Genomic DNA, 26,022 nt, shown 5'->3' with positions numbered 1-26,022 from the left:
ACGCTCGATGGCGGCACCGATTCAGACGAAGTGCTGGGTCTGGCGATATCAGAAGCACTCGGTGTCACGCTCGATGGCACCGATTCAGACAAAGTGCTGGGTCCGGCGATATCAGAAGCACTCGTTGTCACACTGGATGGCATCGATTCGGAGCACGTGTCGAGCCCGGCGATCTCGGAAACACTCGGTGCATTTGCGGCTCCAGCCACACTCGATGTGTCGGATTCTCGACTGGCGACCGCCGACAACACAGTTCCGTCACTGCAAGCGTCTACGCAGTCGGCACCCGCAGCAGAATAGCGGAATTTCGATGATCGTACAAGCCGCATGGCGCGCCTCCGCGCACCGGACTTCCGCACTGACTTCGGCTTTGTTGCCGGCATCGCCCGCAACAACAAAGACGAAAGACACAGAACTAGTGCAAAAAGAAAAAAAAAACGAGAGAAAATGATCGAAAAGATAGCACAAGGCGAAGAGCGGCTCGTAAGCAGACGTCTGTCGAGGCGGACAGAGCAGAGAGCAACAACGAAGTGAGCGCGCTGGACGCGCCATCGAGAGGAGCGACCGCCCCCGCTGCTGCACAACAGCCAATGGCGGGCACGCTTTCTCCCGCGAGATATGAATGCGCTGCTCTAGCCAATCAGCGCTCCGCATCGCATCGCGGGAAAACGCCAATAGCGTCTCAACTGTGCTGCCGACGCCATTTTGCAAGGCGGTGAACGAGAGAGAAAGAATTCACGGTCAAAACAACACCAAGATGGCGCGGGACTACCGCATGGTCCGGGAATGGCACGCGCGCGAAGTTTGGTTTGATTTCGGGATGTGCGCCTGTTTTGGACGCCGCGGCGGCCTCAAAAATAGTATTTTTTTTGCACTTTGCGGTTGAATTAGGTGCTGATAATTACAGAATAGGTAGTTTATGAGACATACAACCCAAAAATGTGGTTTTTTAAAAACCGACTTTTTGCGATTTTTCGGTTTTCAAGGGCCGGGTCCCCCCTTAATCACTCCGTCAGACCATTGCTTTGTGGATGGTATGCGGGCATTTTGCGATGAGCTGTTCCACCAAGTTTCATGACGTTTTGCATCAGTTGGACTGTAAAGGCTGTTCCACAGTCAGTGATAAGAACTGTTGGCGCTCCATAGCGCAGGACGATGTTGTTCATGAAAAAATACGCAATCTCATTGGCGGTGCCTCGTTGTAGGGCTTTCGTTTCGCAGTATTTTATTAAATAGCCAGTAGCAACTACGATCCAGTGGGTGCCATCATGTGACTTCGGGAAGGGCCCAAGCAAGTTCATGCTGATTCGTTCAAAAGGTTGTGATGGTGGTGCAAAACGCTGCAGTAAACCAGCAGGGCGCACAGGAGGGGCTTTATGGCACTGGCAAAGATTACATGTTTTAACGTGATGCTTTACATCCTGGGTGAGCTTTGGCCAGTAGCAGTGAGTCCGAATCTCGGCAAGGGTAGGTGCAAACCCTAAGTGGTCGGAAGAAGGCTCGTTGTGGCAGGCAGATAAAATGTCAGCATGTAGCCCTGATGGAATGATGAGAAGCTATTCAGTCGCATAAGGTTCGAAGTTCTTTTTGTAGAGAATGTCGTTGCCGAGACAAAATGACCCTAAATGTGCAAATGTCGATGGTGGACTCGAGCTGTGGCCTTCAAGGTATTTGATTAGTTGTCGAAGCTTTGAATCATTCCGCTGTTGTTAGGCCAAGTCAGATTCACTGATTGCGCAAAGAAAATGGCCATCGGTATCATCGTCACTCGATGTCGTAACGAGGGGAGCGCGCGAAAGGCGATCGGCATCAGTGTGCCTGCGGCCAGACTTGTAGACGACTGTAACCTCAAATTCTTGAAGGCGCAAGCTTCACCTCGCGAGGCACCCTGAAGGGTCTTTGAGATTAGCCAGCCAACAGAGGGCATGATGGTCCACAACTACTCTGAATAGACGGCCATACAGGTACGGTCGGTACTTTGATATCGCCCAAATAACAGCAAGGCATTCCTTCTTCGTGGACGAGTAGTTAGCTTCCGCAGATGACAGAATGTGACTAGCTTAAGCGATGGAGCGCTCGACGCCATCTTGCCACTGGACGAGCACTGCACTAAGATCGATGTCGCTTGCGTCGGTATGCAGTTCGGTGGCGGCCTCTTCATCAAAGTGCCCTAGTAAGGGTTCAGTCTAAAGGCGCTGTTGAAGATTGAAAAAAGCGGCTCTCTCTTCTGGACTCCATACAAAAGGAGTATCCTCCTTCGTTAAGCGAGTAAGGGGTTCAGCGATGTTAGCAAAGTTCTGCGCAAAGAGCCTGTAATATGTGCAGAGACCCGAAAATTGGCGCAAATCCCATTTGTTCAAAGGTAGAGGAAATGCAGCAACGGCCATGGTCTTTTCTGGGTCTGGTCGAATGCCATCGTGACTGACAAGGTGGTAGAGGAACTTTAGTTCCTGGTAGCCAAAATGGCACTTCTCCGGTTTTAGTGATAGGCCTGCAAATCGAATAGTGACAAAGACGGACTGAAGTTGTTGTAAATGTTGCTCAAATGTTTTGGAACAAACAAAGACTACAAAGACTTCGTCTAAATAGACGAGGCAGGATTCTCATTTACCGGACAGCACGATGTCCATCATCCTTTGGAATGTTGCCAGGGCAGAGCACAATCTAAACGGTAGCACATTGAATTCGTAGAGGTCATCGGGAGTTATGAACGCTGTTTTTTCCCTGTCGCGTTCATCGACCTCGTTCTGCCAGTAGCCGCTGCGCAAATCCATTGATGAAAAATATTGGGCATGTCGAAGTCGATCCAGTGAGCCATCTATGCGTAGGAGACGGTAGACGTCTTTTTTTGTTACTTTGTTGAGCTTCCGGTAATCTAAGAAAAATCTAAGAGTGCCATCGTTCTTTTTAACAAGTACGATGGGCGAGGCCCATGGACTGTTCGAGGGTTGGATGACGTCGTGAAGCATCTGTTTCACCTGAAAACGTATTGCCTCTTGTTATTTTTGCGACACGCGGTAGGCATGCTGTCGCACAGGCCGTTCGGTAAGGTCCGTTATAATGCGGTGCTTCACGGTTGGGGTCTGCTTGATTTTGGAGGTGGACACAAAGCAGTCACTATACATATGTAAAATCATGCGTATGTGCTGCTGCTGTGCAGAGGATAGCTGGCAATTCACGTCAACTGTACTGGCTTATCAGTGTGACAATTTGGCGGCAGTGGCGATCAGGGCGATAGTGGAGCATTCTTCATCATCAATGGCTTCAAAGTTTGCGATCGTTGTTCGCTTTGCCAAGTGTTGGTACTCGCCGCTGAAATTCGTGAGCAGAAGCTGAGTCCTGCGATGTTTCAGTTGAACGACAGCGCGCACGACACAGTCTGCCGAGCCAAAAGCACCAAGAAATTAGTTTTGGCGATACCACTACTCTTGTCACAGTAGCTCTCCACAGTTACCAACATACTGGCTCACGGCAGAAGTACGTTGGTGTCATCAGTAATTCGAAGTGTAGTGATCTGCGCAGCTGCATCCTTTTGTCTGGCTGTATGGTTGTCAGAAAACGTTATTTGCAGGTCGCGAAGGTTAATAACGGCTCCATACTTGCAGAGAAAATCCATTTCGAGAATTAGGTTTTGGGAGCATTCACGCAATACGACAAAGAAGCAATGTATGTCGACTCACGAATTCTGAGCCGGGCAGTGCATATTCCCAGCGGTGTCAATGGATGACCTCCTGGAGTCCGGAAGTTGGATACAACCAACCCCTTCCCCAAGGTGTCGTTACCTTTCGCAGCTGTGCAACGAGGTCAGTGCTTATCACGGAATAATCGGCACCTGTATCTACCAGAGCGGTTAGCGGGTGGTTGTCGACAAGAACAGAGATGCGCGCCGAGACATTTGTCATCAATGGCACACGTCAGTGAAAAGATGTCGTTGGATGTTGGCAGGCAGTTCGGGGGAGGGTCTTGTAACGGTCGATCAACAGCGGCATCACCCCCAGAGGTCGCTGTTCTTAGTTTCCCTGGCGCGGGCTCGTGGATCTAGGTTGTAGCGCCTCAATGCACCGCTCGTCAAGGAAGAGAAAGTTGGCTTTTGGGCCGCGCGCCGGCTGCAGCGCGATAATAAAAAAAAAATCAGTTCGAAAACTGAACGCTGTCAGGACTGGATCTTTCCCGTGTTAGCTCCGACAGTTAATGGTGACCCGATAAAGAACACACAGCCCCGATCATCCCGCATGGATCCCGCCGGCTCTGCCATCAATCCTACCGGTCCTGACGCCCAAGAAGACGCCAGACCTAGTGGTGCTGCAGTCGCTGCGATTCAACATGTCAACCTGCCACCATTTTGGCCCAACAGCCCAAGCACATGGTTTCTGCAGGTCGAGGCGCACTTCCGTCTACGGCAAATCGCCAGCCAACAGACCAGGCACTGGCATCTGGTATCCTGCTTACCTCCGGACGTAGCCGACGACTTAGCTGATATTTTAGCGTCGCCGCACTCGAGCCATCCCTACGACACGTTGAAGGCAGCTATCATTTCCCGCAAGTCTGAGTCCGAACACAGCAGACTCCAACAGCTCATCGTGGCTACAGAGCTCGGTGACCGTCGCCCATCACAGCTCCTGCGACGCATGCGCCAGCTCCTTGGCGGCCCCTCCGCCCCTCAAGAGGAGAAGCTGTTACGTGAGTTGTTCCGCCAGCGCTTACCGCAGAGCATGGTCCCGGTCCTCGTAGCTGCAGGAGATGTCCCAGTAGACCCACTCGCTGAAATGGCTGACCGAGTGGAGGACTACTCGCGGGCACATAGCCTCAACGCTGTTACCACACCGCCACCGGCCACCGCTGCAGACCCGGCGCTCGCGAGCATCGAGAACCGTTTGGACGCCCTTGTCAGGCGCCTCGATGACTTTGTACCTGCGCATCGTCGACCATCCTCCAAGTTCCAGATACACAGTCGCTCCTCGACGCCCCCACGTTCTCCGGAACTTCAGCCACCCAACGCGCCGCGGGACGTTTCATCCTCAACCGTGTGCTGGTACCACCGCCGATTCGGTGCCTCTGCTCGCGAGTGCCCTCGCCCGTGCTCCCGGTTGGGAAATAAGACAACCGGCCACTGACGGCGGCAAGCGGTACTGGTCGAAAGTCATGCCGCCTTTTCTATGTTTCTGATAAGATCACTGGCGCTTGCTTCCTAGTCGACACAGGAGCCCAGGTTAGCGTCATCCCGGCCTCGTGTGCAGATCGCCGTCGCAACGAACAGACCTGCCCACTCCAAGCGATCAACAATTCCGCCATTCGCACGTACGGCTAACGCTCTCTTACACTTGACCTTTGACTACGGCGTACGTTCCGCTGGATTTTCATCCTCGCTGACGTCTCGCAAGCTGTTCTTGGAGCTGACTTCCTCAGTTTTTTTCAACCTTGCTGTGGACATGCATGCTCATCGCCTCATTGATCTCAACACCCGCCTCTCCATCAACGGTGTACTCTGTACTTCCTCGCCAACAGGACTGCGAGCTCTCACACCTGCTTCGCCGTATGCAAAAATACTCGACGACTTTCCTAGCATCACGAAGCCGCACACCAGAGAGTCAACGGTGAAGCATTCCATCACTCACCACATTGTAACCACTGGACCTCCCGTTTTTACACGACCCCGTCGACTATCTGGAGAATGCCTCGCCATCGCCCGCCGTGAGTTTGAGCACATGCTTGAACTCGGCATTGTGCGGCCTTCCTCCAGCAACTGGGCGTCGCCACTCCACATGGTGTCGAAGAAAGATCCTGGCGACTGGAGACCATGTGGGGATTACCGCGCTCTCAATGCCCACACCTTACCAGACCGCTATCCACTTCCTCACATACAGGATTTCACATCAAATTTGGCTGGGTGCACAATCTTCTCTAAGATTGACTTAGTGAAGGCTTACCATCAGATTCCTGTAGAACCCGCCGACATTCCGAAGACGGCCATCACTACCCCATTCGGTCTGTTTGTATATGTGAAGATGCCTTTTGGATTGCCCAACTCTGCACAGACGTTTCAGTGCACTATCAACGAGGTCACGCGAGGTCTCGATTTCGTATTTTCCTACCTTGATGACCTCCTCGTAGCAAGCTCATCCGGCCCTGAGCATGAAGTCCACCTGCGCACCCTGTACCACGCCCTGGATGATTACGGCCTCGTAATTAATCCCAATAAGTGCATCTTCAGCGTCGCTACAATAGAGTTCCTAGGCCACCTTGTCACTCCAAAGGGTATCCAACCACTTCCCAGCAAAGTGAAGGCTATTCAAGACTTTCCAACACCGACTTTACTGAAGAGACTCCGAAAATTTCTGGGCCTACTAAACTTCCATCGCCGCTTTCTTCCAAAGTGCGCCACATTCCTAAAGCCCTTGACCAACCTATTGGCTAAAAAGAAAGACCCGGCTGCGCCACTGGAGTAACCCAAGGACGCTGCATCTGCTTTCGGCACTGCCAAGAAGGCTCTGGCAGATGCTACCATGCTCATACATCCCATCCCTGATGCCCAAATTCGTCTCATCACTGATGCATCAAGCGTGGCAGTTGGCGCCATTCTCGAGCAGCACGTATCCAGTTGGCAGCCCCTTGGGTTTTTCTCGCAAAAACTGAAGCCACCAGAGGCAAAATACAGTACATTTGCTTGAGAACTCCTCGCGGTATACCTCACCAACAAACATTTCCGTCACTTATTGGAGGGCCGGGACTTTTACGTTGTTACAGACCACAAGCCCCTGACGTTTGCCTTCCATCGCAATCACAGCAATTATACTGCACGGGAGATCCGTCAACTATGCTTTATTTCCGAGTTCACTGTGGATCTCAGGCACGTACATGGGCAGGAAAATGCTGCTGCTGATGCACTATCTCACATCGATGCTTTATCGACCCAGCCACCACTAGACATGGAAGAGCTAGCAGCTGCCCAAAGCAACGATCCTGAGCTGCATCGTTTTCGCTCTTAATCCACGTCTCTATCGTTAACGGAGTGCCCGCTTCCATTTTCAAACTCATTAATAACGTGCGAAACGTCTACTGGTGTCCCTCGGCCCTTCGTGCCTTCAGCTTTTCGTCGTGCAATTTTTGATCAATTGCACAACATGAGCCATCCTGGTATTCGTGCGACCCAGAAGCTAGTCACATCTCGTTTCCTTTGGCCAAGCATCAATGCTGATGTCTGACGCTGGGCGCGAACCTGCCTTGAGTGCCAGCGCGTTAAAGTTCACCATCACACTGTCACGGCAACATCCCCGTTTCGGCCTCCAGACGCAAGGTTTTCTCACGTCCATCTCGACATCGTCGGTCCTCTTCTGTCATCGCAAGGAGCCTGTTACCTGCTGACATGTGTGGATCGCTTCACCAGATGGCTGGAAGCGTTTCCCATTTCCGACATTACAGCACCAACAGTTGCCAAGGCTTTCACAAATGGCTGGGTGTCGTGCTTTGGATGCCCTTCTGTCGTCACCACTGATCGCGGTCGTCAGTTTCAATCGGCCCTTTTCACCGCACTTGCCAATATCCTGGGCATTCGACACATCCACACAACTGCCTACCATCCTTCCGCCAATGGCATGGTCGAACAGCTTCATCGACAACTGAAAGCTGCCCTCACTGCTCACCAACCAAGGGAACGTTGTCTCGACCACCTCCCCTTCGTACTTCTGGGCATCCGATCAGCATTGAAAGTGGATCTCGGCTGCTCATCAGCCGAACTGGTCTATGGTGTTTCCCCTGCGTCTGCCAGGAGAGTTCTTCGAGCCATCATCGCCACCTTCCACTCACGATGCCTCCACGTACATTCGAGAGCTGCGCACCACGTTTCGGGACCTTGCTCCTGTGATTCTTGCTGACCGACACCCCCAATCTGTCTTCGTCAGTCAGGATCTGCATAACTGCAGTCACGTCTTCGTTCGGCGTGACCAAATACGGCCACCACTAACACCAGCCTATGATGGCCCATTCCGCGTACTCCATCGTACACCTAAGACGTTCACGCTGGACATCATTGGCCGTGAAGACGTTGTAGCTGCTGATCGACTGAAACCTGCGTATATCGCCACTCTCGCGGCCCCGGGGTTTCAATCTTAAGTCTGGATGCCAACATCCAAGCATGTCTACTGGGCGGCTCCTCTGGTAATTCCTACGGCTCTCGCTCTACGGGGGGGAGCCCTGGCGGCTGCAGCGCGATAATTAAAAAAAAATCAGTTCGAAAACTGAACGCTGTCAGGGCTGGATCTTTCCTGTGTTAGCTCCAACAAGGTGATTGTCCTGCAAGGACGTCCGCAAAGGTCGATTGTTAACCAGGTGACGTAGAGCGCCTTGGAGACGGTGAGCGGGATTGGCGAGGCGGAACGATTGGGGACACCTTGGCCTGCCAAGTATTCGCGATAGCACAGGGCATCTCACCATCTCTGAGTCAACGAGCATATGGACGAAAGCCACGAAGACCCATGTGCCTGTATGCGCACTCACGGTAGATGTGACCTGGTTCACCACACTGATAACAGAGAGGCCGGTTGTCGGGAGCACGCCACACACTGGATTTCTGTGGAAGTGGTGGTTTGCCATACTGCAGCGGTCCTGAGTAGAATGATGGCGCTGTCTGCAGGGTGGACGGACGGTACGGATAGCCAACAGCTGGTGCAGGAGTATGTATTGCTTCCGCGTACATTAATAGGGGAGCTTCGGCTGGACGCGGGGCCATCATGGGTTGGACCTCGGCTAGACGCAGAGTCATTATGGGTTGCACCAGCTGCCGGACATCTTTGCGGACGACATCCATTAGAGCAGCAACATGGGGCTAAGAAGACACCACATGCAGCTTTTGCAGCTTCACGCACAATACTGCGCACGAGCTCAGTCAAGTGTCTTATAGCCATGACATCAGGTGTTGGCAGGGCCGATGACAATGATGAAAGGCTACTAGGACGCTCATACTGAGACGAACGTTGTCTTAGCATTCTCTCTATCATAGTGGCTTCATGGAGAAAATCCACTACAGTGCAGGGAGGGTTGCGCACTAGTACAGGGAACAACTGCTGTTTCACTGCCCACATCAGTAGATGCACCTTCTCTTCCGTCATTGAGCAGTCAGCTCGCCTGAACAGCCGCGACATGTCCTCAACGAACAAGGCAACACTCTCTTTTGGTCAATGATTTTGAATATTGAGGAGCCTTTCCGCTTGCTCCTTTCGATCAGAGCTTTGGAAGGTATTCCGCAACTGGTTGCAAAACTCTGGCCAAGTTGTCACAGCGGCTTCATGGTTTTCGAACCAAGTGCGTGCAGAGTCCTCTAGGTAAAAGTAGACATACCGAAGCTTTCAGTGCTCGGTCCACTCGTTGACATTAGTGCAACGGTTGTAGTCGTCAAGCCAGGCGTCGACATCCACGTAAGGGTCACCGTGGAACGGCTTCGGGGTTCGCGGGGTGTTGAACCATGGAGGAGGCTGCGTCGATGTCTCTTGGGTTTGCGTTCCTGCACTAGCCATAGTACTGCCGAGTTGTGGAAGCGGTCCGAATCCAGGTGGTAAGCCTAGTTGTCGCCTGCTACGTCGTAGGTCAGCTGGTTCTTCCAAGTCGCGACTAGTGTCGGGATCTTGCTGCTGATTGCAGTGTATACAACACTACCCAGCGCCTCCACCAGAAAATGTCACGTGAGAACAGAAAGACCACAACGTCTGTTCACAGGAGCTGCAGCTCTGGACGTCGAGCCGAACCAAGCATTAGACCATGAGCATATATATATATATATATGTATACATATATATATATGAAAAAGAAGTGTATACCTAAGGGCTCAATTTTCCGTGTTTTGACACAATATCAATGAGATCTAACAGACAGTAATGCCAAGGAATGTACAGGGGAAGTTATTAGAACCAATGGAATGTAAATAAGAAAGAAAAGTGGGTGAAAAAATAACCAGCCGTGAGCAGGAATCAAACCTACGACCTTCGAATAACGCGTTCAATGCTCTAACCACTGAGCTACCACAGCGGCCTTCCCTCCATCCACTTTTTTGGGTTTATATGTGAATTTAGAAGTAGGAGTGTCAGTAAGCGCCATCTATAAGCCAAGCGACGAGTGTGAAACACTCTTTTATGCGCATATGTGGCGTCACATAGCACATGAACTTTATTACGAGCGGGCAGCTGATTAATAGTCCCTCGTATACAACCTAATGACACCAAGTCTGCCAGTACGAGACCTTCGTTAATGAATAAGAGAAAGAAGTGTAGACCTAAGGGCTCGTTTTTCTGTGTTTTGACACAATATTAATGAGATCTAACAGACAGTAATGCCAAGGAATGTACAGGGGAAGTTATTAGAACCAATGGAATGTAAATAAGAAATAAAAGTGGGTGAAAAAATAACCAGCCGTGAGCAGGAATCGAACGTACGACCTTCGAATAACGCGTTCGATGCTCTAACCACTGAGCTACCACAGCGGCCTTCCCTTCATCCACTTTTTTGGGTTTATATGTGAATTTAGAAGTATATATATATATATATATATGAAAACTCAAGAAAAAAAAGCCGCCCGTGCTCGGTGCCAAGCTCGCCACGATGCGCCGATGTGCGCTTCTTTCCCACGCGTACTTTGCTTGTGGGCCCACGCTTATCCTTGAATTGGGAGAATCGCGCGCCTTTGACTTTGACCGGAACAATTGCGTTTAGTTGCCGGGCACACAAAGATCACTTCGCTCGCTGGACAGGCGCCATTTGCGAAAAGAGTGCGCTTTTCAAACACAGCGAATTAACAACTGGGGCACTTATTAGTTCGCACTAACATCTGTATCTGCGATTACGTTTCGTGCCTTGTTTTTGTTTAAACCGCGCGTTAAGTGTCGAGCCGTAAACCTTGTTAGTTTGCTCTAGTCCTGTGTATGTTGTTTTCGTGAGCCTCGCGCTGCACGTTTCGATCTGCTTGCCATTCTCAGCGTTACATTCCAGGTTGTCGCTGTCGTGTTCATTCCTTCACACTTGCGGTCGAACAATGACTTTTCTTAATTTCGGACAACTGTGTCGTCACCACCGTGGTGATGTCAAATTAGGCGCTCATTGAAACTCTACGAGACCGCGGTGACGACGGATCTTTGAAGGTAGACTCGTCACACACTTCCGTTTTGCGCCGTGCTGCGAGTTCGCAGGCTGGTAGCTTTTGCGATTAGCCGATTAGTTCTGGCAACACGACGGCGCGTTGAATGCAATGCAATGAACAGGAATAGCAAAAAAAATGTATCGTTATAAGAAAGAACTTAAGGCTGGCAGCCAACCCTTTTAGATCCGATATCGCAGTACTCCTACAGAATGCTGGCATGAGCCAATACGGCCGCTCCAGGGAGAAGTGCTCTTTTTACACAGTCCCTTCGCATTGAAACCGCACTGATACTCACTGAGAGATCAAGCACGCCAGCGATCATGGCCACCCTTAAAATCAAAGTTCATTATTGCTACTCGAGCGACCTCCCCCCTTCCTGCACTGTTTTATGCTCGTTCAAGATGGGTGCTTTACTTTCTGTTTCAGCATTCGACGGCAGTTCTAACACGCGGGAGATGTTACCTTATGCACTTTTGAGGCGCCAGGGATGAGCCGACTCATTTGATGTCTGCTTCAGCAGCGCTCACGCGCTTTTACCCGTTTGTGAAAGTTACGATGCGCGGGGCATGTTATCAACTTCGACTTGTTACGGAACATGGCGGTGACGATAAAAATCCACCTAGCGTGTCCATACAATTGCTATTGCAATAATAATGCAGTTTTTAACCGCTAAATAAGTCTATTGGGTTATCTCTGCCTTCAGTCCCGACCTTTTGTTTGATTTGTGAAATTATTTTCCTAATTTTCATAACGAATCTCCATGTAACATAATCCTATTCATAACGAATTTTTCTAGGAATTTATCTATTTCGTTATACCAAGGTTTAACTGTATCATATATTTGAATTGAAATACAGTAGACTCGCGATAATTCAAACTCTGATAATTCGAACTTTCGGTTAATTCATACAAAATTCAAAATTTTGGTTGGCTCGCTATGCTTTCAATGTATTTAAAAGCCACTTAATTCAAACTTCGTCATTCGGTTAATTTGTACTTTCTGCCTGTCCATACCGGAAAATTTCTGCTGATTTGCCGGCAATATTTGAAAATTTGCGTGCTTATGATTATCATAATAGTCTGATATTGAAAAATAAGCGCCTTAAAACTTCAAGGGAAAAGGTTTTGCCACACAATCATTTCTCAGCATTCCGCGCTGTGGTGGAAAAAAAAACGAAAAACAAAAACGGCCCGGTGGTTACGAAGCTGTCTCGCGGCTTATCTCTGCTTTTCCGGCGTGCCGGTGGCGCCGGCCGACTCCGAAGCACGTGACCTGCCCACAGAATGCGTACAGGTCTGCCCGTCTTTCTTACGTGCTGCGCATTTTTCGATCGACCATGTCACCGCGAGGAAAATATCGGACACTACCCCTAAAAGAGAAATTGGCCGCTATCCAAGAAGTCGACGCTGGGGTAAAGAAGACCGAAGTGGCACTGAAGTATGGAATAACCAAAAGTACTCTCACAACCATTCTGAAAGCCAAAGACAAGCTGCAGAATAACGCGGGCCACTTCGCTCCCGATCGGAAAAGGCTTAGGGAAGCTGCGTACCCGGATCTCGAAAACGCCGTGCTTCTTTGGCTCAAGCGCGCACGGAGCTCCAATTTACCGATAAATGGGCCAATCCTACGAGAGAAAGCTGAAGAACTTTCCTTGCGCTTGGGAATTGAAGATTTCAAGTGCAGCGATGGCTGGATTTCTCGGTTCAAGGAACGCCACGGTCTCTCCTTCAAAACAGTGAGTGGTGAAGCAGCAGTGGTCGATGAAGCTGTTTCTTCGGACTGGCGGCAGACTAGACTTCAAAGCCTGCTGCTTGAATACTCCCCGGCTGATGTATATAATGCCGACGAAATGGGGCTGTTTTTTAAGTGCCTGCCCGATCAAACCTTGTGTCGCAAGGGAGAGCGCTGCACTGGCGGAAAGCTGAGCAAAGAACGGTTAACCGTCATGGTTAGCGCCAATATGGACGGAAGTCACAAGCCAGAACTCTTCGTTGTGGGCAAGTCAAAGCGTCCCAGGTGCTTTAAAGGCGTCCGAACGCTCCCAGTTGCATATGACGGAAACACGCGAGCCTGGATGACGCAAGCTTTGTTCGAGGGTTGGCTCCGCAAACTGGATGGGCAAATGAAGCGAGCGAAAAGGAAAATTTTGCTCATTGTTGATAACTGCCCTGCGCACGGCGACGTGGAGGGGCTGGAAGCAATTCGCCTTGAATTTCTGCCTCCTAACACTACAGCTGTCCTCCAGCCCCTGGATCAAGGGGTAATCAAATGCTTGAAGCTTAATTACCGGAAAACACTGCTAAAGAGAATGCTGATATGTATGGACAATTCCATGCCTTACAGTGTCACACTACTCTCATCGTTGGGCATGCTCGCCGACGCATGGAATGCTGTCACATCAGCAACAATAAGGAACTGCTTCGAGCATGCCTTCCGCATACCTGGCTGCAGCATTGCCACTTCATCTGACTGCTTGCAGACTGAGGGCGACGATGAAAGCCAAGTGCTGTCTGCTCTAAAAGCGCACAACATAGCTGCCGACCTCGACAGTTATGCAGCTACTGATGATAACCTGTGCGTGTGCAGGGAGGACACACTCGATGACTTGGTGGCAGAGGTGCTGCCAGCACAACACAGCAGTGAAAGTGAAGAAGAACCGGAAGTGGAAAATGTGACAACTGCACAGGCTTTCCAGTACATTGCTAAAGTGAGAAAATTTCTGACAACAGAAAACTCTCAGAATCAACTGGCAGCACTTACTGGCATCGAGAGCTTTGTGCTAAATGCGCATGTGGCAAATAAGCAGTTGACCATCCATGATTTTTTTAAAAGGTCTAGTCAGCAGTAGATAGTCAATAAACTTGTTGACCATACATGCACCGCTCTCTGTTTTTGTGTAGTTAGGATCTAGAGATGCTTAAAAGTGTGAATATAGATGTCTGATCATAATTTGTGCTGTCACCTTACCCAGAGTTGCATATATGAGAACTTCTGATAATTCAAACAGCCTGATAATTCAAACAAAATCCAGGGTATCCAGTGTCTGATTGGTAAACGCATGTTCTGTGCGATATGGAATCGATACTTCCCTACGCATTGTGGTACGCGGCACTTGCAAGTGGCTAAGGATAAGTGTCATGACATTATTGACACAACTGAAAGGAAAGAAATTAAGTAAACAAAATACATGCAGGCTTGATTGATTGATTGGTTGGTTGCTTCATTTACTGATATGTAGGGTTTAGCGTCCTAAAACCACCAATGTATATGAGACACACCGTGGTGAAAGGCTTTGGAAATTTTGCCCACCTGGTGTTCTTTAACGTGCACCCAAGTCTACACGCAGGGAAGCACGTGCATGTTATGTTGAGACGGCACAAGCTGTCATCCTCCTCTGCTCCACCAAAAAGGGCGCGCAAACCTCATTGCCTGGCCTCACTGGTGGAGTCAGGTGGAAAGAGAAAGTAATGTCACCAGTACCCGCCTCAAAAGTGGAGTTAAGTCAGCGGTTAACGTTTTGCATGGTATAGCGTAAGTTGTGACCAATATATATTGCATCTAAAGGTACACGATTCATTAACACATGTAACGGAAATACAGATACTCGTCTTGCGAGACGTATCGCTATACAGATCGAAGATACCCAAAGAGTATCTAAGATAGTATCTCATACACATGTATCTTCGATACTTCCCAGCCCTCCTGCTCACTCATTCGCTGCCAATCTTGAAATATATTTTGATCAGTAAGTAGCGACGTCGTACACAACTGCACAACGTAGGTTGAGTGCTTAATCCCCGTTTTTCAAATATTTAGAAAATGTCTGCCAAAGAAGGAAACTGGTGCAAGGGGGGCAGGGTCAATCCAAGCATGAAAGGGGGAACATTTTTCTTCAAGGCTGCCTTGGCGAAAACATGTCCAGTAGTCAAAACGTTGAGACAACCAATGTTCACAAATTTTTGCTTTATGTCGAAGGTGTGAACAATGGATATGAGTATCCGTGATACTCATGTAGTTGGGGAACAACTATGGCTCTTTCTGCGAACAGAACAATTCCTGCAAACAGAACAACCAACTTGTTGGAAGGGCATGCAGAGAGTGAAGCGAATTACCCCCTCCTCCCCTACTATTACCGCCCCTTGGACTCCCCTCATTGATAGTGGCCTTCAGACTGGTTCCAAAAAGGATGTTTTAGGGTTCAGCAAGTGCAGAGGTCTAATACGTGCCTACATTTTATTTACAGGTTCAGTTTGTAGTTTAGATTTAATGAAGCCATCCCATGACAAGTTAGGTGGTTCACGAACAGCAAGAAGTCACCACAACAGAGCCTCTCAATGATCATAATATGCCATTTGTGAAGAAACAGTGGTCTAAGAGGGAATCAGTTGGGAATGTTTGCAAGCCAGGGTGACATTTTTGACTTTTTTATTTTTTGTCGGCAACATTGATTGTTCTATCGACATTTATGAGCTGTGAGAGCACTTGTTCTTCATTTTTAGGTAACTGCATTGGTCAGTTTTCACGTAAGCTGGCTCGCCACCGCATAACATTGGTTTTGCAATCAAGACACAGCACACAGGGCTTAGACATGTGCAAATAGCAGTTGCGCCAGATTTTGCCAGGTGCGCTCTACGTGGACATTTAGGCTTAGCTTGTGGGTTTGCACACGCTTCGGCGAGAAGGGTTGTGGGAGTAGCCCTTTGTGCCCTGCTGCTTGGATGAAGCCCCGCTGCCCTCATTGCCCTTTTTTGGTGAGACTCCTCTCCGGACTTCAGGAATGCGTGTCACTTCCTTGGGGTCTTTCGTATTGCCAAGCCGTGACTGACACAGCTCGAGTGAGTCGAAAGCCAATTAGACGCCATCACCCCCTGCGCATCGCCCGGCTCTTTGTGGGTGACCCCCAGGGCCGGAGTTCAAAGCCACGAGAGGTGAGTGCGAGCATCATCGCTTTCTCAGGTGCTCCACATTTTGGTGCCATTTTCATGTCATGTGGAATTGATTTGCCACAACGTCCTTATCCTGTAGTTTTGTTGCGTGTTGATGGCGCTTGATGCTATTAAACAGTTCTAGTGGGCATCATCATCATCGGCTGCCTACTAATTATGGCGCGCTCAGGTGTATGTGCATGCCTCTGTGCTTCGTTCCTCGTGGGGCGTGCTCCACGGTTAGAAGAGAATAAAGCTCGGTTCTGCCCTTGCCCTCAACCTGAACAGGTTCCTTCTGTTTTCGCTCGCCGCCACACGCATGGTTATAGAGGACGTAACCTCGGTCCCTATAACATAGTGACCTGGAGGTGAGTACCGCGAGGCGAGCACTGTGTCATGGACGCGACCGCGAACGACAGACCGACGATCAGCACAGACAGCATCGCCATGGTGCAGATTCACCTGCTGTCGCTTTGGCCACAGAATTCTGCAGCCTAGTTTCTGCACATTGAGCCATATTCGCCCTTCGGCACATTACTTTGCAGCAAGCGAAGTATTAGCACGCTGTCTCCACACTCTCAACGGACGCGGTTGCAGAGTCCCATGACCTTGTGGGCGCACCCCCCTAAACCGACCCTTATGACCACTTCAAGGCAACGGTGCTTCATCGCAAGTCTGTGCCTATCAGCAGGCGTCTTCAGCAGCTTCTCAACGAGGAGGAGCTCAGTGACCGACGACCGTCAGAACTTCTGCGCCGCATGCAGTGGCTTCTCAGCAACTGTCGGTTGAACGCAATCAGCCCGCTGTTGCAAGAGCTGTTCCTTCAGCGCCTGCCGCAGAACGTGGTTATTGCCTTGGCTACCGTACCAGACGACCTGTCTCTCAACAAGCTGGCGAATCTGGCCAATCGTGTCACTAACTATTCAGCAAGAGGTACTGTGGCAACGACGTTTACCATCCTACTGTCACAGCTCGAAGACCGCTAGTCTCGCCTACCGGTCTCGCCTCGAAAACCAGCAGAGCCACTGATGGTGACCAGTTACTCTTGCTATATGACAAGCAGCCTCTTCTACGTCACTGACAGGATTTCCGGACATCGATTGCTAGTGGACACAGGTGCAGAGGTCAGTGTCGTTCTTACAGTGCGACTAGAATGGCAAGGCTCTCCTAAAACTGTGCCCCTTCAAGCAGCCAACAACTCTCCCATCAACACATATGGTCAGCACTCTCTTACCATCGATTTGGGTCTCAGACGCACCTTCCGATGGGTATTCGTTGTTGCAAACCTACGCATGACCATATAGGGTGCTGATTTTCTGACTTGACCTCTGCACACATTGACTTGTCGACAAAATGACTAGTATGTCCATACAGGCCATTCTCGCACCTCCAACAGCTACTACTGGAACATCGCCGCAGATACCATCATCTATGTTCGCCTCAATTCTGCCCGACTTTCCAGCCATCACGAATCCTTCCAAGCTTGAGCTGCCAGTCCGCCACAATGTCATGCACTATGTAGTCACTACTGGCCCTTCAGTATTTTGCCGACCCAGACGCCTCACTGGGGACCGCCTTGCCATTGCCAAAAGAAAATTCGACCACATGCTGCAACTGGGCATCATCCGTCCTTCGCCGAGCAGTTGGTCGTCAGCTCTGCACATAGTACCAAACTGTGACCCAGGAGATTGGTGCCCGTGCAGCGACTATCGTGCTCTCAACGCGTGCACCATCCCTGATCATAATCCCCTCCCTCACATTCATGACTTCTCTGCCAACCTTGCGGGAGCGGTGATATTCAGCAAAATAGACTTGGTAAAGGCCTACCACCAAATTCTGGTTGAGCCCAAGACTGTAATTGCGACACCATTCAAGCTTTAGAGTACGTTCACATGCCGTTCGGGTTGAGAAACGCTGCACAGACGTTCCAGAGGTTTATCAATGAAGTAACCTGTGGATTACCTTTCGTATTTGCGTATATTGACAACCTCCTTGTAGCTAGCGTTTCTCCCGAACCGCATTGCAACCATTTGCGCTTCCTATTTTCTCGGCTCCAGGAACACGGCCTTCTCATCAACCCCGCAAAGATTTTTTTGGTGTCGAAGACATCGAGTTCCTCGGACATCGTGTGACTAGCGAGGGCATCGGACCATTGGACAAGAAAGTTGAAGACCTAAGCGACTTCCCTTTCCCAACACCTGCCCAAAAACTCCGCGAGTTCCTTGGGCTTCTCAACCTCTACCGCCGGTTTCTCCCCAACATCGCTCGCATAATCATACCGCTCGCCAACCTACTCAAGACTACCAAAGCTCCATTATCCCTCCTGAAATAGACGTCTGATGCCGAATTGTCTTTCCAAGCTGCCAAAAACGCATCGGCAGACGCCACACTGCTGGTGCATCTTCTGCATGTTGCACCAATGCATTTTGCACCAAGCATATTGATTGCCTAGCACTAACGTTGTAGTAATTTGACACATTTACAAACAGTTCTTCATAGCTGGCATCTAAAAGGGTTAGGCATTAAAAATTTTTTTTAAGCCCCAAAAGTAGGAAGGAAAAAAAATTTCAGTTGTCAAAAATAGACAGGCAAAGCATGTTTAAGCCTCTAATGTCATAATTGTAGGCGAAGTAAATTTTTAAATAAATGCGAATAATTTCAAAACAAAGATGTACACGAGCTGTATCTACGTCAGGAAAGTGAGAAAAGTTATTGCATATAATGGCACAAAAACGCTAACAGTTGAACATAGATGTGCAATTGTTCTTGTTTTTGGATGGTTTGCAGAACATGGTCTCTCCTTTTATTCTCTATCATAGTGAGCCAAGGATCCACTGTTGAACGAACACATTCCTGGGTGTCTTTTTTTTTTTTTGGCATGATTTAAGAGGGCAGCACAGGAGCAGATAGCAAGCTGCATAGACAGGATTCCCGAATAAGGGGTGGAGGCCACAGTTTTACCACATCCCTGCTGGTCAAGTCCAAAAGACAAGATGCTTCACAATCGATGAAAAAACAAAAATGAAACTGGAACGATGACACAGTGGTTTTTCTTTGGTCTTTTGAAGGGAAGACAGGAAGTACACATAGGGTGCTGCCTACATGAGTGAAAAGCCTACATGATCATGACTGCGTAGATGTGTGTGGGAGGCCTGTGCGCCTCTGTCCTGCATAATCAAGGGACATGGGCGCTTCCTCTGCCCTCCTCGTATGCACCGTGACTGAACCGCTAGAAGATCAGAAGGTAGGAATGCTTGTACTGGCCTGGTCTAACTGCATATCTCAGACACACGAGGCTTTTGGTTGACTCCCGTGACCCTCACGTCACTGTCTTTGCTCCGCTTTTCCATTATTTCCTTACTAAGTATATTCGTGAGCTGAGTATGTTCGTGAGCTAGTTTAAGGCATTTTTCAGTGAGGCCTCCCATGTGTTCACCATGTTTTGAAACATAATCGTGGAACTAAAATTATATTTCGCAATCGGCGTACAGATTGGAGTCATTTTCCAGTAAGCTTTCGACATGGCTTTAAAATGCTAGCACCAAATCTCCTTCAAAAATAACTTGTACATGAGACATGAGAAAGTTTCCTTTCACGTGGCAGTGTTTAACGCCCAATTGTAATTCCCCCTCCCCCCTCCCCCTACACACTTCTTTCCTCACTGTCCTTGTGGAACTAAACTGCATGACGGCGGCCCACTGGCTGAGCTTAGTTTGAGACTCCTGGCATGTGAAGGGAGTTTATCCCCTGTCAGTGACCACATTAGGAAATAATTCAGAAGCAAACTAAAAAAAAGCCATGTGCACATCACATTTCTTTTCTGTTCTCAAACACTGTACTCTTCATTCTTCTTTGCCCTACGAGACTTTATGTTCGCCAACTGTAAACATTGCAGCAGGTGCAGTGGCGTATGGCAGCCAGTATGACTGCTGGCTATTGTTTTTTGGACATTTGTTGAACCGGAAGACGGCTGAACGTTGCAGGGGATTGAACAGTCATGGTAACATCAAAACTCGGTGTTTCTTTATGCATTCACCTAAGATGACTTCAAGGTGAAAGCCAACCTCTTTTTTGTCTCAGATGCTGCACTGATGCTGCCCTTGCACTTAAAGGGCCACTCACCAGGTTTGGCAATTTTGAGCTGACAAGCGCAATGCGTAGCCGAGACGTTCATGATCACGTCTGCCAAAATTTTCAACACTACGCGCCGCGGAAATGGGTCAAATTTCAAGATGAACGCTGCTCCCCCTCCCCTCTGCCGGCGCATGCCTAGGGAATGAGGGCATGACGTGGACGTATGAATGGCCCTACGTACACGGCAATGCAGTGACGTGGGTCATCTACATAGACGACTCTGCTCTGACGTTGTCAGCAGTATCCCACGTGACATGCAAAAGTTATTTAACACAACATGCGTAGTTTATGTATTTGTTGCTTTAAGAGATTAATAAAACTTGAAATAAATAATGAGACGCAATAAAAAATTGTGCGCGTTTTTCCTTCATTTTTTCCCGTGAAATGCTACGAGATGCGGGGCTAATGTGCCAGCGTTTCGCATGCGTTCGTGTCCCCACAGTCAGGGCACTGAGCAGACGACCCCCGTTGAACGCTCCTACGCGTTCGCGCACTCATGTGCTCATCTACTCTACCGCATCTAAGCCAGCGTTTCCAAATCATCCGGCAGAAACAGGCAGAAGACCACAAAATAACGCTGGTCAACAAAGCAACGCTGCTCGTGTGCTCGGGGGTTGGACTTGTTTGGGCACGTCATGCGCATGTCCCCTCTTGGTCGGATGCCGGAGAGGGTGAGGAAGAGATTTTGCTTGCGAAGGCTACGCGGAGGAGCGGCAAAGGTTTTGAGCTCGCCTCCTCTCATCCTCGTTTCGCGCCGCTTCCAAAAACCTGTTTTCTCCACTCGTGGTGAACCGATTCAAAAACATTTAATGGCAAGATGTTCCTCATCGGACATCCAACAACTTCCACTGTCTAACTAAAATTTGGTATGGGGCCTGGTGAGTGGCCTTTTAATGCGGCTTGGCACTGCCCTCAACATCAGAGGCACCTCACCTGATCTCGCGTGCCTCTATGATCGGACCGCTATTGACCAAGCTACAACGCGATGCAATCACGTCATCATGTGAAATTACGTTACATGATGTCCCTCTGATGTCACAAATTTTGGTGATCTGAGACATCACCGTGATGTCGTATGACAATATCATATATGGTGAAGATTTTTCACATCACCCATCCCCAACACTACAGTATGCCAGGTGCCATTGGCATGGCACGCCAACTGTCAAGTGTCAAGTTTGATAGGGCATCTTAGGTTTCCGACTCAGTAACGACTTCGAACTACACTCAAAAGCGAAATTTTAGGTTAGTGTTCGTATAGGTGCCTATTACTAAAATAAGCATTTATAGAAACTTATAAGTATTTAGGCACAAATTCCAAAAGCAGGCATTATTATGCACTACAAAAATACTATGGGGGCCCTTCTTAACCTCTTATTTATGTTCACATATCAAAGTGGGGTGATAGGAACACAAGGAACAAAACAGGAATTTGCCTGAAATCCAGTCTCTGGTCATCACTCTCATTAATTACCTTGAGCATGGGCAGGACTGTGCATTGGTGGCCAGGCTTTCATATTTGGACATATCTAGTAATCAAAGGTTTAGAGAAAACCTAAAATAGCACACAAGCACTTTTGCATTGCACTCGGATTAGAATCACAGCAGTGAGCACAACACAGCTAATGAGACTCCAGAGTTGCTTGGCAACTATGCAGTTGCACAGTCCATGTCACATTGACATATGGAGGCACGGTTCTCACGATAATAAACTGAAGTTTGGCCTTTGTTCTCTCTTCAAACAACCCCCCCTAATGCAAGATCGCAAAATAAGCCAAAAAAATTCTTTCTAGCTTCACGTCATCATTCTAAGCAAATTTATGGTTGCTCTGTCATGTGATGGAGAGGTGCAGAACATTTCTTCATAGAGAAATTAAACCCTAAAATTTTTACAGGTTTGCACATTTCACGTGCATGGCTTTCACAGCACGACAGATAAAATGAAAATCGTGTCCTATCAACCCACCGGTGCTCAGCTCGCGCCTCAGACTGGTGGTGGGCAGCTCTGATCTCTAAAAACCAGCTACAATGCTTCTCTTGCCCTTCACCGCAGCCCTGCAGTTCTAGACACAACAGTGACGCAAGAAACTTTCACATACGGTTACCTTCCCAAAACTAACCTGTGTTGTTGGAGCGCACAAAGGACATCACTACGGCCTCCTTTTCACGACCCTGGAAACCATCGATCGAGCTGATCTCCAAGCCAGGATGCCGGGCAGAGAGTCGAAGCCTGATGAGCTCCACCTGAATATGGAACAAGCAATATGCACTAGACACGCAATGAAATGGTACGCCAATGGGCGTGAAGGCAGTAGTAGAAGCAGGAGCAGAACTTCATAGGATGCGCCACTGCCTCTGCACAAAGCCAAGTAGTAGCAGAAGTTGTAGCAGTGGTAGTAGCAGAGGTAGTATTAGTAATAGTACGTCTAGTTGTAAAACAATGGGCTAGTAGGATGCCTTGGCTGCATCTAACCCAAGGTACGTCAGCATACAAAACTGGTTTTATACAAAACACTGATTCGCCCTGTTCCTCAATATGCATTCAAAGTCTGGTTCCCATACACATACTCTGAAATATGCCCAATCTATCTTGTATTATTTTTAATACCTAGAGTTGCAGTACCTCACAGGCTTTACCCCTACAATCATTGAACACTAAACCTCTACTCTTGTGATATCAAACCGAAGCTTAAAAATTTTTATATGCAATTGTAAACTCTTCATTCTGCCTTTCTGATGATAATGTCATCACATTTACTAGCAAAAGTTGTACCCATTGTTCCTACACTAGAAACGTAGTCACTTTATTTGCTTGTACTAATAAATTGACACAGCTTTTGAAATCTCCACTGTAAGGTACCCTCCTTAACACTAAATATTCCACAGCTGCAATTGAAGAACATCTTACAGAGATGTAAACTACCTCACTTTGCTGTTGCCCACTAATGTGTGTAATAGCTCTCTTGTTAGTAGTATTCTATAGCATTTTTTTTAGTGTCTTACTAGTATTATTATGTAACTGTCCCCACTCCTGCTAAAAAAGTGCAGTATGTGTAAGTGAAATATATAGATAAAAAACAATAAAAAAGAAATAAATAAACTGTACATTCTATCAAATGGTGTTTTATTGTGCAGTAGTAGCCAATTGTATCTGTATCTCATGGTATCCCATCGAGATTCGGGGTTGTGCATTGAACTACGCACCTGAATCCTTCGGAATTAGTGCCAGTGGCAAGTTGTCTTTCCATCCACTTTTGTTTCATCGCATCTGTATCATGATTATGACAGTACCTTTAAAACAGTACAATTAATGCTCCCCATCTCTTCTACGTTTTTATTATCCGCTGGTTTTCATAAATGGTTGGCCAAGCACAACAGAGGCACACAGCCCTGTGGGGTCTTTGGTGTCGGTGAATAGCTGGCTGGCCAATGCTAGTCGAACCCCTTCATAAGAGACACTGATATAAGAGAAGAATGGGTATAAGAGAGTGCCTACAGTAAAGTTCAGGTTGATAAGAAAATGCAAACCTGGTACCTGCTTATAAAAGACACGTCATATAAAAGACAAAAATTGCTGCCTCTTATCCTCTTATCTTAGCTTGTAGTCGCTTCTGCATTGTAGACAAGAAAACCTTGTCCGGTGGCTCCGACAAACGTCAATACCTAAAGCACACATCGCACACGTTTGGGATAGTTAAAGCCACTGTGGTAGAATAGAGTTCAAAGATGCAAAATATTAACAACAATAATATCTAAAGTTTAATGATCTAAAACCACAATATGATTATGAGAAATGCTCTATTGAAGGGCTCCAGAAATTTCGACCATGTGTTGTTCATTAGCATGAGCTGACATTGCACAGTTAATTGGCCTCTAGCAATCCACCTCCATTGAAATGCACTTAGGATCGAACCCACTACCATCAGGTCAGCAGCCGAGCACTGTAACTGCTACACAAGCCGACTAAGGCAGAGAGGGCTTGGGCATTTAAATTCCCGTTTCATTACCGAATGCGGCCATCAGTGATTCACACCTCAATAATGGTGCATACAGCTCTCAGGACTGTTGATAGAGCTGCTCTCCCAATCAGCAGGGGCACGCCTGAAAGAGGCTAGGTAAAACTGGTGAGAGAGAATTTCTTTAAAACAGGCATGAGGAATACAGTAAAACCTCGTTAATTCGAACTCGGTTATTTCAAAATCCCGCTTCATTCGAAGGATTTCCACGGTCCCTTATTTTGCAATGTGAGCTTGAGTGGATAATTTGAAGCGGCGGCCAGCACCAGTCTGGTTAATTAATTCGAAAACTTTGGGTGCCATATGTGCCAGTTTCAGATCCCGATTTCGCCGCGAATCTGCGGAACGACGGCTATTAATAGCAACAAGGCAATGCAACGTATCGATACTAACGAGTGGCAGCCTCGCTACTTCCAGCGAAAAAAAAAAAGAAAAAAAAAATCGGTCTCGTGATCAATCGAAACGTGCGCCTGCGGAAAACGAGCCATGCTTCACTGCAACACAGCGATGACACGCGGGCAGCTTATCGCACATTTCTCGTAACGTCAGTGGGATTCTTTCTGGGGTTGTAAAGAAATTAATAAAGAACAGTTTCGCGAAAATCACGATGTATGCGAACCTCCCATTGCTGGTTGTTCCAGCAATTCATGTCTTGGCACTGCTGGCGAAGGTTTTGCCAGCAACACCTACTTCGAAAACTAAGTTCGAAAGTTTCAAAGATCATTTTTTCCACCCAAAACACATCGTGAGCCTCGTCATAGTCTCCAATAGTAAATTCATAGTTATAATAGAAAGAATGTGCGAATGGTAGCATCATGACGTGCTGACAGAGCGAAGAGCAGGCGACATGCTGCCCGCATATCACGACTGTGTTGCTGTGAAGATGTATTGTTTTCTGCAGGCGCACATTTTAATCAATTGCGACCGCATTTTTTTTTTAGGTGACAACAGCGAGGCCCACAGTTTCTTCATGTTTGAGGCAAAACAAAGTCCAGGCATTGCTGGAAAACATGACCTTTGGAGCCGCAAGCTAGCCGGCACAGCAAACGACGAGCACTGATATACTTTTAATAGTTTTATAAGTTCCTTGCTTCCCACTTCTTGTATGTTCTGTTCATTTGAAAACCCACTTTAATTCGAAGCTTTCTCGTGGACCCAGTGACCTAGAATTAATGAGGTTTTACTGAACTTAAATACTACACCTAGAGTATTGTTAGCAAGCTTGTGCTAATAGTGCTAAAATGTGCTAACCATTGTGCAGCATACTGGGTTTCTACTTTGTCCCACCATTACTGGAGATACTACACATTTAGTTTTGATGTTAAGGTCTGGTTGTGGCTAAAAAAATATCGGCCTTGATTTACTGCTGACACCGGAATGTCAATGACCCTGCCTTCGGAAAGAACTGCCACGTGCACGCGCAGGGCTGCTTCTTCAACGCGCCGTCATGGCAGAGCCTCATTAGACAACTCAAGTTGTACTCAGCTACACACAGCGACACCAAAAGACAGGGTCAAACACATGGTTTGTCTTTTTGTGTCCCCGTGAAGTGTTGATTTAACCAGCATCCCCGTGAGTTCAGCAATTTACATAGTCATGCACAATGATGATTGTTGCTGCTTCTTACCTGAAGGTTATAAGGTGAGATCACGGCGATTTCGGACGCTGGAACACCGCTCGAGACTAGCCGTTTGACGTGAATTGCCAGAAGGTCAGCTTCCCCTGCAAGGACAAAACCCAGTGAGGACAGGGAGGTAAAGTATAAACAAGGAGGGAGTAGAGCCATTTACTTTTCAAGTCAAGCCGCTTTTGCGTCTACACTTA

General features: G+C 48.1%; 1 protein-coding gene across 1 annotated transcript in view; it reads right to left on the bottom strand.

The window, feature by feature from the left end:
- Nucleotides 1–26,022, bottom strand: part of LOC119181230 (DNA-binding protein SMUBP-2) — a 195,806-nt gene that overhangs the window by 71,072 nt on the left and 98,712 nt on the right. Inside the window, exons 12-13 of the mRNA XM_037432411.2 lie at nucleotides 25,826–25,920; nucleotides 22,303–22,426 (exon numbers count right to left, since the gene is read on the bottom strand). Coding sequence (XP_037288308.1) covers nucleotides 22,303–22,426; nucleotides 25,826–25,920 — 219 coding nt within the window. The remainder of the gene's footprint in view (nucleotides 1–22,302; nucleotides 22,427–25,825; nucleotides 25,921–26,022) is intronic.

This window comes from Rhipicephalus microplus, unplaced genomic scaffold, assembly GCF_043290135.1.
Source record: "Rhipicephalus microplus isolate Deutch F79 unplaced genomic scaffold, USDA_Rmic scaffold_14, whole genome shotgun sequence".
In the NCBI taxonomy this organism is placed as follows: Eukaryota; Metazoa; Arthropoda; class Arachnida; order Ixodida; family Ixodidae; genus Rhipicephalus; species Rhipicephalus microplus.
The sequence above is the reverse complement of the archived record's forward strand: the minus strand, read 5'-3'. Positions and strand labels throughout refer to the sequence as shown.